Raw genomic sequence first — 18,252 nt, forward strand, 5'->3', positions numbered from 1 at the left:
GGAATTGCTCCATCACCATTACCATCCAATCATAAAGAAACACTTGCATTCGGAAAGTGTTGGCGATTTCTAATTTTTGTCCCAATTTCCGGTTTCCGGCACAGAGTGAATGAGCGTGGCTAGAGAGAAAAGCTTCCACGGAAACAAGGACTAATATCAGCCTCCCTTCAATCGACGATCAACAGTGTAACCGTTTACAGCTGGTCTTGAAACGAGTTCCGCAACGGCGTTTGAAACGAAACCCCACGGGGACGGACACGGGTGAAGAGCAAGACGATCTCAAGACTAAGGCACACTAAAGAAAAGCTGTTCCTGGTGGTACGATGATGGCATCCTGTTCACCGTTTAATAAGCACATCTTTCTTAATGGCGGCCCGCCGAGTGAGACGACGAGCGAAATTTCGTCGGTCGAAAGTGATTGGGGCGATCTGCGGCTGATTGCGGGCCAGCTGGGCATCGCCAATCCGGACGAGCTGCACGTCGAGCGCTTCAAGGTGGACCGGCAGAAGCTTGAGGAGATGATCAAGGGTGGGTTCCCGACGGGAAGATCTTGCATGAAGGGCACCATAACTGACCGCGTCCGTTTCTCTCTTCCTTCGCAGTGGAAACATATTCAGAGGGAATGAATAGTGCCGAGGAGTTCTTCACGAATGTAGGTATCGCGTCGGTCCGCCTTTGGGGTCCAAGACTCCATTATTTCTATCTTCCTTCTCACGACTCACAGATAATGAAGGAAACTACCACCTACGTCAGCTGGCCGTGTCGCTTGAAGATTGGAGCGAAAACGAAGAAGGATCCGCACATTCGCATTGTTGGCAACATGGCGGACGTGATGCGGGCGAAAGATAAAGTTATGGCGCGACTGGACTCGAGAGTAAGTAACAATCGTTCCCTGGGTTTGGGTACCTCAATTCACTGTCCACTTTTGGCCCGACATGGCCTTTGCAGGGAAGCCGTGTGATCATGAAGATGGACGTCTCGTACACAGACCATTCGTTCATCATTGGCCGCGGTGGTAACAACATCAAGAAGATCATGGAAGACACGACCACGCACATCCACTTCCCGGACTCGAACCGCTCGAATCCGACGGAAAAGAGCAACCAGGTGTCGATGTGCGGTAGCATCGAGGGCGTCGAAAGGGCCCGTTCGCTGGTGCGCAACTCGACACCGCTGCTAATCTCGTTCGAGCTGCCCATTTTGGCACCGGGTAAGACTCCGCCGGACAACGATACACCGTACGTGAAGGAGATTGAAGCGGAGTACGGGGTGCAGGTGATCTTCTCGACACGGCCAAAGCTCCACTCATCGCTGGTGCTGGTGAAGGGCTCGGAAAAGGAGGAACAGATGGTGAAGGAGGCCACCCGGCGGCTGATGGATCTGATGTGCGAGAACATTGCGGTGAGTTAAAAGCTTCTAAGGACTCCATTTGAGTGAACGGAAATCTGCTGCGCTTTCCCGTGATTGCCGCTTCGCCATGCCAAATTCGAATTTCTCCTATATTAACTTCACAACAATTGTGTTCCTTCGCCGAACCGCCCTCCTGAAACAATAGATTTCCTTGCAAAATCCATTCAAACGATAATAGTCTCTGCAACGTCGTCATCGTCGTCTTGGAGCTACCCCTTAGGCGCCTGCCAATGCTGCCACTGCAGCCCGCATAAACCTGCCGTGCGTTCGTTCTAATGTGGTCGTAAATTTTCGCGTTCACAGAGCCAGATACCGGTCCAGATGCAGCTGGAAATCTCCACGCAGCACCATCCGATCGTGCTCGGGCGTGCGTCAAGCAATCTGCGGGAAATTATGAACCGAACCGGCACCCAGGTAAGCAATCGATACCGGTCCGGTCCGATGATTGCGGACCGCCAGCAATCCAGTAGACCTGGTCGCTTTAATCGCCGGCCCCGACGGTGCGCCCCTTCGGTGGGTGAATATTGTTTTACAGATTATGTTCCCGGATGCGAACGATGTGAACATAAAGCCAATCAAGCGCTCCCAGGTGACCATTACCGGCTCGATAAACGGTGTCTATTTGGCGAGGCAGCAATTAATCGTAAGTACTGGGAAGCGGGCCATTTAGGCTCTGTTGGCTGTGCTGTGGCCTCTGTTCATGCACCAACGACAGACCCTGGCTCTAAAATGGACGCTAATTAACTCGTCGTTCTTGGCACGGTTCTTCTCAGGGAAGCCTTCCGATTGCGCTCATCTTCGACTACCCGGATAACACGGTTGATTCAGAGGAAATCACCAACCTAATGCTGACGCACGACGTGTTCATCTCCGTGCGCCAAAAGTCTCGCCAGAGCACGCTCTGCATCGTGATCAAGGGTATCGAAAAGTTCATAGCAAACATCTACGATGCACGCCACCAGCTGCTGAAGTCCGTCGGGCCGCGGGTCGTCGCCGAAGTACCGCGTGCGTACTTCGGTCCGAACGAGCACGCTCACCAGACTTCGCAAAACATCTCGGCCTTGCTGGCCGGTCCGGTGGCACCTCCGTTTTCACCACTATCGCCCATCAATCCGTTACCGTTCGTTAGCTGGCCAACTGCAACGTTGGGACCGTCGTCTCTCGGAACTCTCCCGCCAGCAGCACTATCCGCGGCAGCTGGACTGCCGACGGCCGAGTTTGCCTTCAATCACCTGCGGAACCAGTTCCAGAGCTTTAACATGCACAGTTCCGGTAAGCTTCAGACGGTCCCACACCAGTTGCACCCACTGTCGATGCCACCCGGGCTAGAACGCACTCTCGGAGCAGGCAGCTCGTGTAGCAAGTCCGCTGGCCATCTGAACAGCCACCATCTCCTGTCGGTACCAACGGGGCACGGCACCTCGTCCTATCTGCATCATCAACAGCATCAGCATCAACATCAGCACCATCAGCTGGCACATCATCATCATCATCAGCAGCAGCAGCAACAGCACCATCAACACAGCCATCAGCAGACGCACGTTCCGTTCTCCGGTGGCAACGTACCGAGCTGCACGGGAGGCAATTCGGCCAGTCTGACGACGAGTCTCACGACTAGCCAGGCCAACAGCAGCCACAACGACATCCACTCAAGTGGCTACCAAAGTCTGAACTGCTCCAGTAACTCTCTCGACCAACAGTATCACAGTAGCTTATCGACGGGTGTTTCGTCCAGCTCGCTCATCAACGGGTCTCCATCGTCATCGTCCGTCGACCATCAGAGCCCGAGTGTGTCCGGGACCAGTGGGCTCAACCGCTGTCGACACGTCACCTGCACCCCGGAAAGCCCCCATTATTCGTCAGACATCGACCAACGGACACCGCTGGCGTTCGAGCAGAAGGTAAGCTCATGAGTCCCGGCGTTAGAACGAATTCCGCGCCTGATGATGGTCATTAGCTACGTCCGTTTCCCAACGGTCAGTTTCATGGCGTTTAATGGACCTGTTTTGGCATCGTTTGCAGAACTCACTTAAGGATTCGTTCCTGTTTAACCTTGACCCACGAGTCGTGGCCGGCTACAAAGCGATGCACGCGTCGCCGCAGCAGGGCGAAGTACGCACTCCGACATTGTCCTGGCAGGGCCTGGGATTAAGCCAGTCGTCGCCGGCCCCCCTCGAGGCGTGTGATCTGAGCTGGGCGAACAGCAGCAGCTCGAGCACTAGCGCCGGAACTGGTGGATCCGGCGGCAGCGGCGGGACAAACAGCTCGCCCAGCAGCGGCCCGAACGACTCGCGGCACAACATGACGACCACTATCATCGAGGTGACGCCGCGCCATCAGCGCGAACAGCTGTCACAGTACAACGACGTCACCACCATCCTGACCGGACTGGGGCTGGAGCACTACATCAAGAACTTCGTCAACGGCGAGATCGACATGACCGTCTTTCAGACGCTCACCGATCAGGACCTGCTGAATCTGGACGTGAAGCCGCTGGGCGCGCGCCGTCGAATACTGATGGCCATTCACGACATGGGCATCCGCCCGGGCAGTGGTAGATTGTTCGGAACGGGCACGCCGTCCCCTTCGTCCGTGCTTTCAACGTCGATGTCTCGCTTTTCTGGATCTGCCGCGCCGGGTGCAGAGCGACGCACTTCCACCAGTGGCCAATAGAAATCGTGACGGGCGTGAGTGGGGCGAAAATGTGGGCCTTTCGGCGAGGCGATGGCTTTGGACTGTGGCTCAGCTGGCCTTCAGATTTGGGTTTGATTGGAATTGGAAATTCAATGTGGTGCTGGACATCCTCTCGCTGGCAGAGGCGATTTCCTGGCGATTGGCACCTTATCCGTCACCTCACAATGCACGATGAAGGACGGCAAAATTAATTAAGTACAAGTTTAATTAATCGTTTACTTACATCCTTTCGTTCAATTTCTGATATTCGCCGCTGGGCGAATGCCTTGTCCGTCTTTTGATTGAACATCCAACCACTGAAAAAGATCAATCGGCCGCGAAAAACCCTCTAATGGAACACATTGGACCAAAACTCACTGACACTGAGGCACTCAGGCGAATGGAACCGCTTTTGTTTGGACGTCTGTAGAATGATGCACTTTTGCCATGACCTGGACCCTGGACTCGACCGGCAAAGTCCCCGCCCAGACCCTGGAACTATTTCCGCAAACGAAAGGACACTATCTGTTTGACGAGAAGACAGTCTCTCTGTGACTATGGATTTTGTGCGGCGCCATTGCACATGCCTTCAGTTCACGCGAACCGGACACTAAGACGCCAAGCGAAGCCTGCTTTGACCAAATGGGACCGACGACGGAAAGAACGCGGTAGCGAGAAGAACCCGCCACTCGACAAAGAAGCCACCTCCCGGGCGCAGTGACAACCAACAAAGCGAGCTGCACAAAATAATTGCAATTAAATGCAACCAACAGCCGCTGCACTCCAATGCTTGCGGAGGTGACCAGGACACGAGAGTTTGACTTACGAGCTGCTTACAGTAGCCGCAGCAATTAAATCGGGACCGGCCTGTGTCTGAGGGAGCAGTTTTAATTCTACCACGGACCACGTAGAACTCGGGAGAGGAATCGACAATAATTCGAAAGGACCGACTCAAGGACCCAAGAAGAAACGCCGCCGCGAACCACCGAACTTAACGCCATCTACCGTAATACGGTCGAACCCGTCAGCCATCCGCCGGCCGCCGCCTTCTTTGTTAAATTCCTGCATGATAATAACGCCACATCGGAACGGCTCGACGCACCCTAATTGCATGCCTTTCAACGACTTCGTTGCACAGATTTTAATTTGAATCGGAAACAAACTACGTACGCCCGGTGCTGCTTCATTTGCGGCATTTCTTGCCGCGAGTGATTAGAATTTGCTTGACATACCGGAAGCCGGAAGTTGCACAATCTGAAAGATTGTGCACCAATGCTTTGGCGCTACGTCTGTTCGCGATGTTTTCATATAATTTATTCTTTTGCTCTTCATCGCACAGTTTTAAGCGCTGCTCATGCCCCGTCACTGCTATGCGCCATTTGCCGGCGAGGCATGCGATTGTTCTCGGAGTATAATGATTTTTTGTTTCGTTTCGTCCGAAGCATCAGACCGTGAGTTGCCGTGAGAGCTGAAAGGTTAAGGAAAACCAAACATCCGCGTCTCTGAAAGACGCACCCCTCGCAAGCGTCAGACAAGTTAGAGCTAGGAGAACTTAAAAGCATCAAACGCATGCCACCCCTTTAGAGCACGGCGTTAGTTTGTTTCCTGTGTTGTTATCCAAGTTTTTCTATTTCTTTTGCATTTTATCAATTTCAACTACAATTTTTCTACGCATGATTTGTTCCCCCTTATTTTTGCTACCACACGTTTCTAGCCTTAAGAGTTCAGCGGGCATTAGTGCATGAGTGTTACCCCCCCAGGTTTCCCACTATGGGAACTACTGTTTGCTGCGCGGTGCAATCATCCGGTACTCCAGCGGTACACGGTACGGATTGCAGTAAACCGAACCGAATGAACGCTCACCAGCTCGCTAAATTAGTTAAAAATTGTTGTAACAATTGTTTTTTGAAGTATTATAAAAGAAGGAAAAAGTATTGCATGTCCACGAGCAGATCCACTTGTGTTGGGTGTTTTGCCTCGAAACATCCGAAACCAGCATCGTTACAGGGTCTGCAATGATAAAGATGTGATTTCTTCAACCATATTACGTACCAAATACGTTTCGTGCCGGAAATCTCATCGGTGCGGGGCCCAACGTATTACTCGTGAAAGTTTCTCATTTTTTAGCTAAGTTCCGAAGAAGTCTTACAATCCTTCGCCGCATTGCACGGCGGAAACTCGACGGATGATGAAACGGTTTAATTACTTGGCCTAACTGTCCATTACGCCTCTAAAGTCCGCTCCAGATTGGATTCCGAGCAGAAGGATTTGCGTTGAGAACTGTACCAAGAATGCCGAGTAGCACAATCGTTCTTGGCCTTCTTACCAACCGAAGACGACGTTCGCCGAAGGCGCCCATAACGGTAAGCCTTCCAGTAACGACTCTGAGAGCCGGCTACAACAACACGTTGTTGGCATTAGCTTCATAAAATCTATCATTTCATCTCGGAGCTTATTGTGGCACCTGCACAAAGAGCAGGGACAGCCAGAGATACTGAAGGTTACTCGCGTGAGGGAGATTTTTGAAACATTTTCTAAAACAACATCGAAACGCAATCAGAGAAGGAAGCTAATTGAACGGTAAATGGAACAAGAATGTGAGCCACCGCAAACAGACGAACGCCAGGACTCTCCAGCCACGATTACGAGATGTTATTACGGTTGTCTCTTCCGTTCATGAATAAAGAAAAGAAACGATTCAATAATTAAGCGCTACGTACGCCAATGGCATGAGCCGTTCCTCAATGTGGAACATTAAGCTAGTGAAAAAGTTTTTCCAATGTTTCTTTAAGTAGCATAGTTTTGTAGAAATTCCAGCTTTTCGTTTTGCTACTGGAAGAATTTGATATTAATTTAACTCTTGTTTTAGAAACGTTGAAACGCCATCAATCATCCAATCAATCATAAGATAATCTGTAATTCACCAACTAATAATTGAATTCTTGTACGAGCAGAACGATACGAACTTTCCGACAAGCTCAGAAGGAGTATTGCAACATAGTTTTATTGGAAATGGTTATCAATCGAGAAAATGATTTTTGCCTCTCATCATCGTCAATCATGGGGGTGATGAAAATGGAAAAACAAATGTATCGTGAAATTAATGCAATCTATAAACCCTCTAGAATGCGCGTTATGTTTTTTTTATTTTTCCTCAATGCCAGAAATCTTTCATAAAGAACTCGAACTATTAAATTTTACCCATTTTGGTTTGGTTCACAATTAGTGCGATGATTATTGCACTGCCATCAAACCACCCAATGGAACACATTTGAAATGCATTGTAAATTTGCTAACGGTTCAACTGAAAAGCCAATCGAGGGCACTATAAAAGAAACGACCAATAACCTTGCCAAGAGTCTCTCGTCCAGGGCGGCCGTACAGCAAGGTCAACAACGGGGAAGGACATTGAATGCCTGCGACTAGACCGGGTCCAAATGACACAATATGACACGCCAAGAACATGGCCACAAGACGGTTATGCCCACTCCCGAACTCGTACGACTCTCGTTCCGAGCGTCCCGCTGACAACGATGCTTCAAATCTTCATAACTGTAATAAGAGTTCGATTGATGCTTCACCGACTGACCGGTCATTGTCGTTCACCTGCATCGCCGGATCGACTACTCGAACCTCCTCCGTAGTCATTGCTAGAGTTCCGGCGGTGTCCACCGGACCCGAACTCAAGCCAGCGGTACGGGAAAGCTTTTTGGCCATTACTGGTCGAGTGGATCCGATGGCAGAAAATTTGCTCCATCCTGCTGGGCACTGGCGATTCGTTTTTTCTGCTCTTCAGGGGGTGGCTGGTCTCGTGCAGCACGCTTCGATTTGCTATCTTCATTTAAATGTAGATGAGCTGCCCTGTATTCACTGCGACCAACTGGCGGCTGGCTGGCCGGTCACCGGTTCGAGGTTCAGCCAGCCTTCGATGCACCCACTGCAGTCACAGAGCCGGTCATTTTCTCATCACACCTCCTACCGGCCCGAAAAAGGATCTCCGTGGTGGTCACGCAGCAAACTGCAAATTGCGGGACCTTGCCTGTCGTCGGCCGGCGTACGAGTACCGACACCTCGTGGATCGGGTTGGCCATCGAGAGGGCATAAAAGCGGGAGGTGCAAACACACGCCCAGATCGAACCGGGAAGGTTGCAGCGAACTGACCGGAGCGAGCGTTGCGTTGTCCCCGTATGAGACGGAGACTGAGTGCGTACGCAGCGAGAATGGGTGCGTCACAATGTCCCTAGTCCGTGGCTGGAGTACTTTCAGCAAAATTGGAAAACCCGTATTGATTATTTGCATAAATGATGAACCGAAACTACTGAGCTCTGGCGTCACCCTCGCACACGATCCCCCCACTGCACGTTGCCTGATCGACCTGATGATGATCCACCGAATTTTGAATGACCACAGTGTTCCACGCACAGTGTTCAGCTTTTCAACTCCACGACACACAACGCAGCCGCACTCACATTTTTTGTTGTTCTCTGGCCGTTGTTTTATCCCTTCGGTACCTTCAGTCGAGAGAAAAAAAACTGTCGATCCTCCGGAAATGCACGAGCTCTGGGAAATGGAACATGTTGCACATTCTCCTATTCGTTGGCCTGCAGTGACCGAGAGGCATATTCCACAACTGACAGTAGCCGCGGTCACGGTAGATGGGCTGGCCAAATGCTAGGCAGCCCCCGGTCCAGGACTTCTCGAATGACATATCATTTGTTATTTAATAACGGTCTCATTTGAGCGCATCGCGGGTTGATTGGGTCTGTTGGGGTCTCCCAGTTCAACATCTTTCCACGATTCTGCTTCACAATATTTTGCAAATAGTTTTCCTAATTGATCAAAATCATTAGTTTAAATTTTAACAAGTATTGTTTAAAGCCGGGTGTTTGGGGACACTTCCGGAAGCTGGAGACTTTAATGTGGATGGATTCATATGGAGCATTTAATTTAAAAAAATTTCATTTGGATTCAGTAGCAAATGAAAAGTTGCATCAAAAGGATCACCATTTTAAAATGTGAGAAAAGGAAACCCTTTCCATTCGAAAACACCTTCGCAGCTAGCGGTTTTGTCCCATCATCATCGAATCAGCAGCAACGTCAGCATCGTACAAGATGACTGTAGGAGAAACGGTAAAAGGTAAAAAAAGGTGCCGAAAGGTAAAAAAGAACGCAAACTCTTGATGGAGATAAATATGGAATATGAATTCAACTTCTTTGCCACGTACGTGCGCTAAAACGCAGCTTTCATCGCGCGCACGGCAAGGACCTGCTTTCGCCTTTTCTTATCATTTTTTTTTGTCGTGCCATCAACATTGGTCGCTCGCTGGTGGGAATTTATGGGCCCAGATTTATGGTACAAAGTATTCAATTCCCAACCTTCCCAACTGGCTTGTGCCAAACAGGAGCGCATGAGTAAAAAAAAAAACGCGAAGATGTCTGCAAATCAGTCTCGAGGCGTTCAGAGCGTGTGTTTCGGCGCAAGGGCGCTGCAAAAAGGTGCCCCAAAACAAATGGCGAAAATCGAGGCAGATCGAAAGGTAAGTGATTTTTGGCGCTGTGTGGCAAATTGGCGAATGCACACAAGGTGTACCCTTTGGTTTTTGCTCTCCGGAGCCTGTCTCGACGTCGTCGATGGCTGTGGGAAAGGATAACGGCCGCGAACGTTGGGCCAGGTTGTGTGTTGGTCCCGGAGAGTGCAGTAAATAAAAATGATGCATTTGATTCGATTTCGATTTCCAACCCACCGTCGTCGTCACCGACAAACGACACCGAATGCCTGCGACTTTTCCAACGTTTTCCTCGTTCGCTTCGTTTGGATTCATATTTTTATCCTCCGCTAACCCGGCGCAGCGAAAGGGGTTCTTATGGTGCTTGTTTTATTCGAAAAGTGTTCGAGCTGCTTGTGGTGTACCATTTGTCGAACTATCTTCAAATTTGCAGCACTCTCTCGCTCGAGGTACGATAATTCTCATATAGATTTCTTTGGTTCTGTCTCGTTTATCTCTCCCGACGACGACGGGTGGACGGATCAAGCATAATGTCGCCAACCACGGGCAGCAGAAGTCTCACAGGAGCGGTCTTTATTTTCATAACCGCAAACGTCAATCCAATAAGTCTATGCTAATTTCAATTACAGTACTTTTTTTCTCGTCTACACCCATTTCTTCGCTTATGCTTTACGGTTACATGTCTGACGAGAACAAATCGAGACGTGTTTGGTTGATGATCGAGACGTGATTTTTTTATGTTTGAAGGAAGACGAAGTGACTTTCGGTATGATCAGCTTAATCCTTTTAACCTTGATAATCCTAGCGGCGTAATCAAATCTTAATTCTTCCTGAACCAATGTATGTATTTTCGTCTGCATATTTACAATTTGCTATTATTTCCACTGAAAACATCAAGCAAGAAACGCAACATTGCAGTTTGATAGTTTGAAAGCTAAAAGGGAATTTAATTTTCTTATTATTCGATCGACGGATTTTTTTATAAAATTGACTGATAACTGAAGCAAAAAATGGATTTGCTTCGAGCGCCACCTAGCGTTAATTGAAGGTACCTTGCGGTGGTTCGTGTCTCGGATGGAAGGATCTCGACAGCTCGAATTTTCCCGTCTCTTCGTCCAAAATACGAAAAATCTTCGATTCTTAGCAACAATTATATTATTATTATATTATTATTATTAGCCACTGTTTGTGGTCAGTTTATTTGAAGTTTGAAGCTTGGAGATTTCATGTTTAAACATTTATTTCCTTTATTATGTTCGCTATTAGAGCAGGCAGAGTAGTTTTAGATTCATTTGGCTTCGTATTGGATCAGCCCACGAAGCGCCGTGGACCACGCGGCCACGTGCCGATGGCATCCGAAACAAATCAAAACAATGAGGGGAAACGGCTTCCGGTACATGCGCCCTCGCCGCTGCACGCTGGTTCGCCACCGACGGCACTCGACGTTCGGGCCGCGAATCCGAAGGACATCCAGATCGCCACGTTCGCGTAACAACATTCAGTTGCACTCGGTGATTCGTGCGAATCGGTCGCAGGAACCGGAACGTTTCGAACCGTGCGCTGCATTCTGAGCCCGTTCCGTACTTCGGTTGTGTCGTTTCCGGTGCGTTCGCTCTGACCTAACCCAACTAGCCGCTGGTGCAGGTGCAAGGTGCGTTAATGGTTCAAGTTAGATTGAATTATATCAGTGACAAATGTGACAGTTATGTTAAAGAAATGATAAAAAATGGTTAAAGTAACAAGAGTCCTTGTGGGCCGTGCTGGCCAAAGTGATCGCCGAAAACTGCCCTATGCAATCGAGTACTAGAATTGAAACGGAGAAACCACTGCCATCGGCTTGTGTTGGAATGCTAACACGGCTTAACAAACCGGAAAGCCGTTCCGGATGCCACCGTCGCAGTGGGGCCATTAACGCGGTGGAAGCTGTTTGGTGTGCCGAAAAGTGTTGCAACATACCAAAGTGAAGCACCGTCTGCAGCCGGCACCGGAAAAACAAACTTCCACCGCATCTCAAGCGGGAAAACCGTCGTCGGTGGTCGGGCTTTTTCGTGGAACGGAAAAACAGCAAGAATCGTAGTGCAAGGCCTTGGGAAATGGTGTTGGGCTCGATTCATTTTCACCAATGTCCATACGAGCTTTCCCGTGAACGAAGGTGTGGGCAGTTTGTGGTGGCGTCCACGTGAGGTCTCATCACACTTTTTGCTTCCGTTCGTGCTGCAAAAATAGCAGCCCATCTACGACAAGAACGATCGGCGCCCCGTGACCAGGGAATCGTACGGCAGGAGCGTAATGGCGACGGACCCGCCTAGGACACTTGCAGACGGAAGTGAAAGCTAACAAAGTCACGGTCAGTTAGGGGGGGGGGGGCGAAAAAAAAAACATTCCACCACCTCCCAACAACGGCCACCCGGCACACCACACGGAATCGTTAGTTGTGCGACACAGTGCTCATAATTAATCATTATTATTGCTCCACGCAGCCATTGTGGTTGCCCTCGTTCCATCCGAATTCTCGGACCTTCGGGTTTGACGGGGGCCAAAATTTTCCTCGAAGCTGGTTAGCTTTTTGCGGTCTTATCGCCGACTTGGCTGACTTCATTAAATATCTCCTCGCCCAGGTGAGTGTCCTTACGGGCTGCGCTTTTCCGGCCGGCCGATGACCGAGCCCGGAAGGAAACCGGCTGGTCAGCGTACACCGAAAGGGATACAAAATCATACGCCAAGCGTGTCCCGGAGGCATTAGAAGATTGTGCCAGAAGGAGCCGAGTGGGCGAAAGCGGGGCATGAAAAGTCGAGCTTCGGTGCCGAGCCGGACAAACAATTACGGAGGAAATTAAGGCAATAAACAGAGGCGCAAGGGCGTTGCGCCAGCGGAGGGGTAGAATTGAGGCAAAAATTGGATAATTGATGAGTGTGGACGGAGAAAGTTTACTGATTTCCTTTTTTTCATTGTTTTTGTTTCGGGCTTTTCTTTTCTATCTTTCACGCTCGATCACGCTGGATGGTTCCGGTGGTTTTCCTTCATTTTCCCACGGCACTGGAGCCATCCTTCGTACCGTACCGTGAGCGATTGCCGGCTATTTGTTTGGTTTAAACGGTGTCGCCCGGAGTCGTGGGTTTCGTTTGCTTCCGTGTCCCCGATTTGCTCGATTTCGATCAGTTCCATCTCGCTGCGCTTGCGAGTGGTCAGAAAAATTATCATCTCTCCTCGAGCTTCGGCTGAAACGAGAGAGGAAAAAAGCTCAAACCCAAAGAAATCAGAAACAGGAATGACAAAAAAAATGGAACCTCTCAAACTTAACCGAGCTGAAAAGTAGAGAATTTCCACGGAATTTGCATACCGAGGATGACGAAGTCGCTCTCACCGGGCGAAGTGGCACCGGGAAAGTGGACAGTGAGTGTCTGGCCCCGGCACCGCAACTCGGAAGCGGAGCGCTTTTCCATGCGAAGTACTTTGCTGGCCACCACCACCAAAAGAATGGAATAATAAACAATAGTTGCAGAACTGACAGAGAGCTCGGCGGAAAATGATGATGCGAGCAAACAGAGAATGAAGAATCTCCCCCCGAAAAAAAAAACGATGTAAAGCGAATGAAAACAACCTAACGAACGGGAAACGGGTGCGACAGAAGCTGCAGAGGGCAAACTTTGGACAGGGTCAGCTCGTCCGAGCAACATTGTTCGCCCCGGCAGTAGCAAACGAAAGTAACAACAGTCACAAGACCTTGATGAAGACACATCGCGCGATCGGGATCGTTAGATGGGAGTGAAGTGAAGAGTCTTCCCGGCGCAACCGGAAGCAGTCCTGTACAGTCCTGGACGGCCCGGGGGCAAGGATAAAAGGCAGTAAAGAATTTCATAAAAGGGTTCCCGGAGAGGCGGCCGTCTCGTTTATCGCCCGTTTCGCTTGCGCTCGATCGATTTTGTCGTCATGCCCTTCGGCAGAGTGCCTATTTTCTGTCTTGTAGCACTTTCTATACAAGGTTTATTTTTGAGTTCCGTTCGTTCTTTTTTCTATCCAAAAGGGGAGATAGTTTTTATATTCATCCTTTTGCTCTTCTCGGGTCCGTCTGCTTGTGTCCAAGGCGTTTTTTACCGCTATTTTCGAACGACCACTGACCAGCCGACTGTTTTTCTACTGTTTCGGGTGCTGTTTTTCTAGTTTGCTTTTGCTTCTTCCCGTGTATTCACTTGTTCACTCGCTTATTCTAACGAAAGGTGCCATTGTTTCTGTCATCTGGCGTTTTTGTGCTGACGGGTTCGGTTCTGTTATTTGCATTATTTTCGGCTTCCTTAAAATCTGGCACCTTTTTTTATGGAATCCATTCCCATTCGTCCACAGTAAGGAGGGCCGCTTGGTACTTGGTACGGCCCTCGAAGGGTGGATGGTATTCGGTTGATTGAAGTTTTTTTCCACACTATTCAACATTCACTTCACTGTTTTTAATTAAATTTTTTCAACATACCTACCATCGGGCAGACTTTGCAACGATTGACGTTTAATCGTTCCCTTTCGTTTTGTGCCTTCCAATTTGCAGTTGCACTTGCAGTTTGCAGAACTCTTGATTCCAATATTTGCTGGACGGAACGGATCAAATATGATTACTTTTGTTTTCCACATCTTTTAATCGTGGAATTCTTCTAATAAAAGAGGTGCTTTGTCAAAAAGGAGCCGGTTGTCGCTCACTACTCACTCATCCACGGTAGCTCGTGAATAATTAAGGGATATTCGCACCCCGACAGCAACTCCCCATCGACGCTGAAGGACCCTAAATACGGCACACGGACGCTAACAAGCCATTCGGGATGGATTACACACGGTAAGCGGTCACCGGCCGGTGGCAGTCGTCTTAACGCGCGCGGTATGCTGTCAATTTGATTTTATGCTTACGAAATGATTTTGGACCACCTGTCGGGTCGCAACAGGGTCCAAGGGGTCGCATCCCTTCTGCCCTGACTGCGGCTTTCATCTCTGTAAATCACGAAACGGATTAATCTCATTTTCGTACCGAGCAAATAAAAGAAATGCTTCATGAATTATTTACCGAGCGGCCGCCAGCGGCGACACGGTGGACGAAATGCAGGAGTGGCCTGCCCAAATTATGCTCCCACCGGTGTAGCCCAGCCCCCGCGGCAGACACGTTGGCCACGTTGAAACAGGTGTCAAGTGTCGGGAGGTCCGAGAAAAAACGGAACGGGGCCAACCCGGAGCCAAACGACTCCCGTCCAATCACGACAGCAGCGAACCGAAGGGCCACGGGACGGGCCACGAACCTTTTACGATGGTATGGTAATTTTCGAACCACTTTCTCATCCTCCGGCCCCGTTGGGTCGGTGGCGCTCGGCACTGATCGTCCTTCCCGGCGCACTGCGTGGCTCGTCCCTATAACGGGGCCACCCATTAATGTCCACGCTTCGGACGAATCCATTCTGGACTCTCGAGGGCACTCCACTCTCGGTAGGTCGGTAGCAAATACCGGATTCGGCCCGGACCTCCCCGGGCCGGTGGTCGATACGTGAAGTAATTGCAATAATTGCGCCACATTTCGGTGCATTAATGTTTATTTGCTCCCCGGCCGGCGGCGCACGGATTTCCGAAATGGGTACGGACGGCCACTCCGACAGTAATCGGAAAGTAAATCCCGATAATGGGTTTGTGTAATCAAAAGAATGGGAGATGCCTATCGGTTAGCCGAGCGAAATTGTTTACCTTCGCCGTAATGTGGTCTCTAGTGTGCTGGCTCCTTGCTGGTTATTGGGGCACAATTATGCAGTCATTCAACTCGTGCCACGTAAGACAACACCCTCCAGGCAAGGCCTATTTATTGCCAAAGTGTCTTGCAAATCAAATTGGTGTACCAAAACGAACCAATTCAAATGTTGAATTAATTGATACATTGCCAAATCATCACCGACATTGATACATGAAATCATCAATAAAACGGTATGCTAATGAAACAAGTATCTTAACTGCTGTTCCTAAGGGGTGTGGTTAAAATTAAATTAATAAAAAATTGAGGCAATGAGAACCGTTGAACCTCCGTGGGGCTTAAATCGCAAGCTACCATAAGCAGCTTAAATTCGCCTGCAGGGCTGCAACACGCCGCCGTACGCAAAAGTTTACTTCTTTCAGCGCTCCCTGCAGCGCACTGGCCGCACAACTTTCCGGTTTCCGAGACTCGACAACCCCTCCCCCCGCTTCCCCACGAGGCCTCTTTCTCTGCGCCATGGCTGATTACCTTCATGAAATATTAGTCCCACAGCCGTGCACCCGCCGAAACTACTCAATTATGTGCGCTCAGTTTCGGTTAGTTAGTGGCAAATGGGGTTTCGCTCTCCGTGCTGGTCAGCCCCGTTGGCCGTTGGCACCCTGACCGTCCCCATCAACCCACCACCCAGTGGCAAGTGTGGCCCACGCGCTGCGGTTTCGCCGGATCGGGGAGAGAAAATAATTCTTTAATTTTCCTATTACTTATTTATGCCGAAATTACGCTCCCCGTGCCGAGTGGCTGCGGTGCTATTGTGTTGGAAGTTCCTTTTTGGAAGTGCCGGCACCCGGGGGCCCTCACTTCCGGCAGCCTGCGAACGGTCCGCGGAAGGTACGCGGCTGGGCGCTTCCTTCCCAGGAACAACGAGACATTGTCCGCGGACAGCGGACACACAGTAACGGACTGCGAAAGAAAGAGGCAACCTCGGAGTTCTTGGCGGACGGAAATGCTCCATTTTTCCTTGTAAACGCGAAATGCTCCTTGGGCTTTCTAGTGGCCCCTCGGCTCGGGCGGAGGGCTCTTGGGCGATGAGTGGCACTTTCGGTTTGTGGCTGCTTCCGGGAAACAAATACTCCAGCTGGAGTGCGTGGGCTATTAGTGGGCATCAGGCCCGCAATTTTTCTCCGATTGGTCCGTTTGTTAAAATAATAACACAGCACTGTAATTGGAAAACAAACGGTGGAAAAATGGACTACATTCAATAGTAACTCAAACAGATCATTTGCCTTAACCTTTTTGGTTGACTTGCTGGACCTCAGAGAGTTACATGCTTGGGAAGACCATATGGTCAAGCTGGGCAAGGTGAATTGTTCTGTGAAAATTTCATAACAATTTTTCTTCCGACGCGTCAGGTCGATTTTTGGAGGACGAAACCCCTAAAGATGCTATCCCCTCTTTCGGTATTTGAAACGATTTATTGACAATTTTCAATTGATGATTCTTGATGAGGTGATAATTCTTGAGAGCCAGATTGACAATATGATGTTAAATATTTAACTAAACCAACAGGAGCCAATCAAGGAAGGATCAACTCTTCCATTACCTTCACTATGTTCGTTTTCTTATTCAATTAACATCGTTATATACAAAGTTATCAATAATCGATAAAATGGACCTATTCAAGTCAAGGTGGGAAGCAACCCAAACCACCTCCAAGTACCGTTGACTTGAGCTGTCTTACTCCTACAATCGATGTAGAAAGTTTCATGTGTGAATCGGAGAACGTGCTGAAGTCGCTGTCCCGAACCATAAACTAGAACAGTACCGTGATGAAACTTTTCTTATTGAAATTCTCCAAGCTCCAAGCACCAAAAAAAACACAATCGAAAGTAGTCGAAGACACTCCCCATCCATCGAAATCCTGCTGCCGCCGGTACAAAAATAACAGATTAACCCCTAAGCGCCTGTCGCACCCGAATGGAGTCAGAGTTGCGTCCCGTGTGAAAGTCTGCAAATGACAGGGTGTGCCGCGAACCGACCAAATGATCGAATCGTCCCGTTGGTCGATGTCTAATCAAAACTTTTACCCGGTGGACCGGTTATCCGCTTATCGGAAACCCGAACAGCTGGTCCGAGCCGAACTAACAAAATTCAATTAACGCACTTAACCAGGGCTGCGTACGTGGGTCGGAACAGTAGTTAGTGTTTCTCCCGAATCTGCTCGAATTTGGCTCTGTCTGAAAGGGCCGTCTGTGGGCCAAATTTCATTATCGAACTGCTTGCCAGTGGTCTTGGGACCCATTCACATTCATCAGGACTATCTGGTGCGAGATTGGACCGGGAATCGATCCGTGATAGATTGTGAGCCCCGTCCCGCGGTTAATCCTTCACCAGACCCGGGTCTAAGGATGTTCCTACCCGGTGAACCCACAGTCCGTGGATCAGCCCGTTGAGCGCGAAACATATTTAGGCTTTCAGTGGGACAACCGGGGCCCTTTCATGGTGGCTCGAATTTCAATTTAAAAAATATGTTCATCCAAGTAATGCGCGCCCGAGAGGCCGAAGTAACAGGACCCTCGCTGCCAGCTTATGGTTTATTTACAAACGAACCAAATTCCCAACACGGCAACGGAAGGATCGGCGGACGTTCGGTTTCGGGTGGGTCCTTGTCACTCGACAGTAGGCGACAGAAAAACCTATTTTCACCAACTTTCATCACCATTTCAACCGAAACGGCGCCGTTCGGGTGGTCCACTCGGTTCGTAGGGTCGTGGAAATTCGTGGGAAAACGAAGCGGTTCCAGCACACGCGTTATGATTCGCTTCCGCAATCTGATGTCATCTTTTATTCAGACTCTCATCTGGGGGTGGGTGTTGCAAACGACACCGCCAAACGCACGTGGTGGTGGCGGCAGCGGAATCGAAAAGCCCACAGTGAAGCCACACAAGCTTTCA

General features: G+C 49.6%; 1 protein-coding gene across 1 annotated transcript; it reads left to right on the forward strand.

Annotated features, from left to right (window-relative positions):
• The first annotated feature begins 323 nt into the window (after positions 1-323).
• Positions 324-4,083, forward strand: LOC131210710 (protein bicaudal C). Its single transcript, XM_058203992.1, has 8 exons — positions 324-528; positions 603-652; positions 725-874; positions 949-1,401; positions 1,714-1,824; positions 1,946-2,053; positions 2,184-3,311; positions 3,433-4,083. Exons 1-8 carry the CDS (start codon positions 324-326, stop codon positions 4,081-4,083), a joined length of 2,856 nt encoding a protein of 951 aa, XP_058059975.1.
• The last annotated feature ends 14,169 nt before the right edge of the window (positions 4,084-18,252 follow it).

The sequence above is a fragment of the Anopheles bellator genome, chromosome 2, assembly GCF_943735745.2.
Source record: "Anopheles bellator chromosome 2, idAnoBellAS_SP24_06.2, whole genome shotgun sequence".
Lineage (NCBI taxonomy): Eukaryota > Metazoa > Arthropoda > Insecta > Diptera > Culicidae > Anopheles > Anopheles bellator.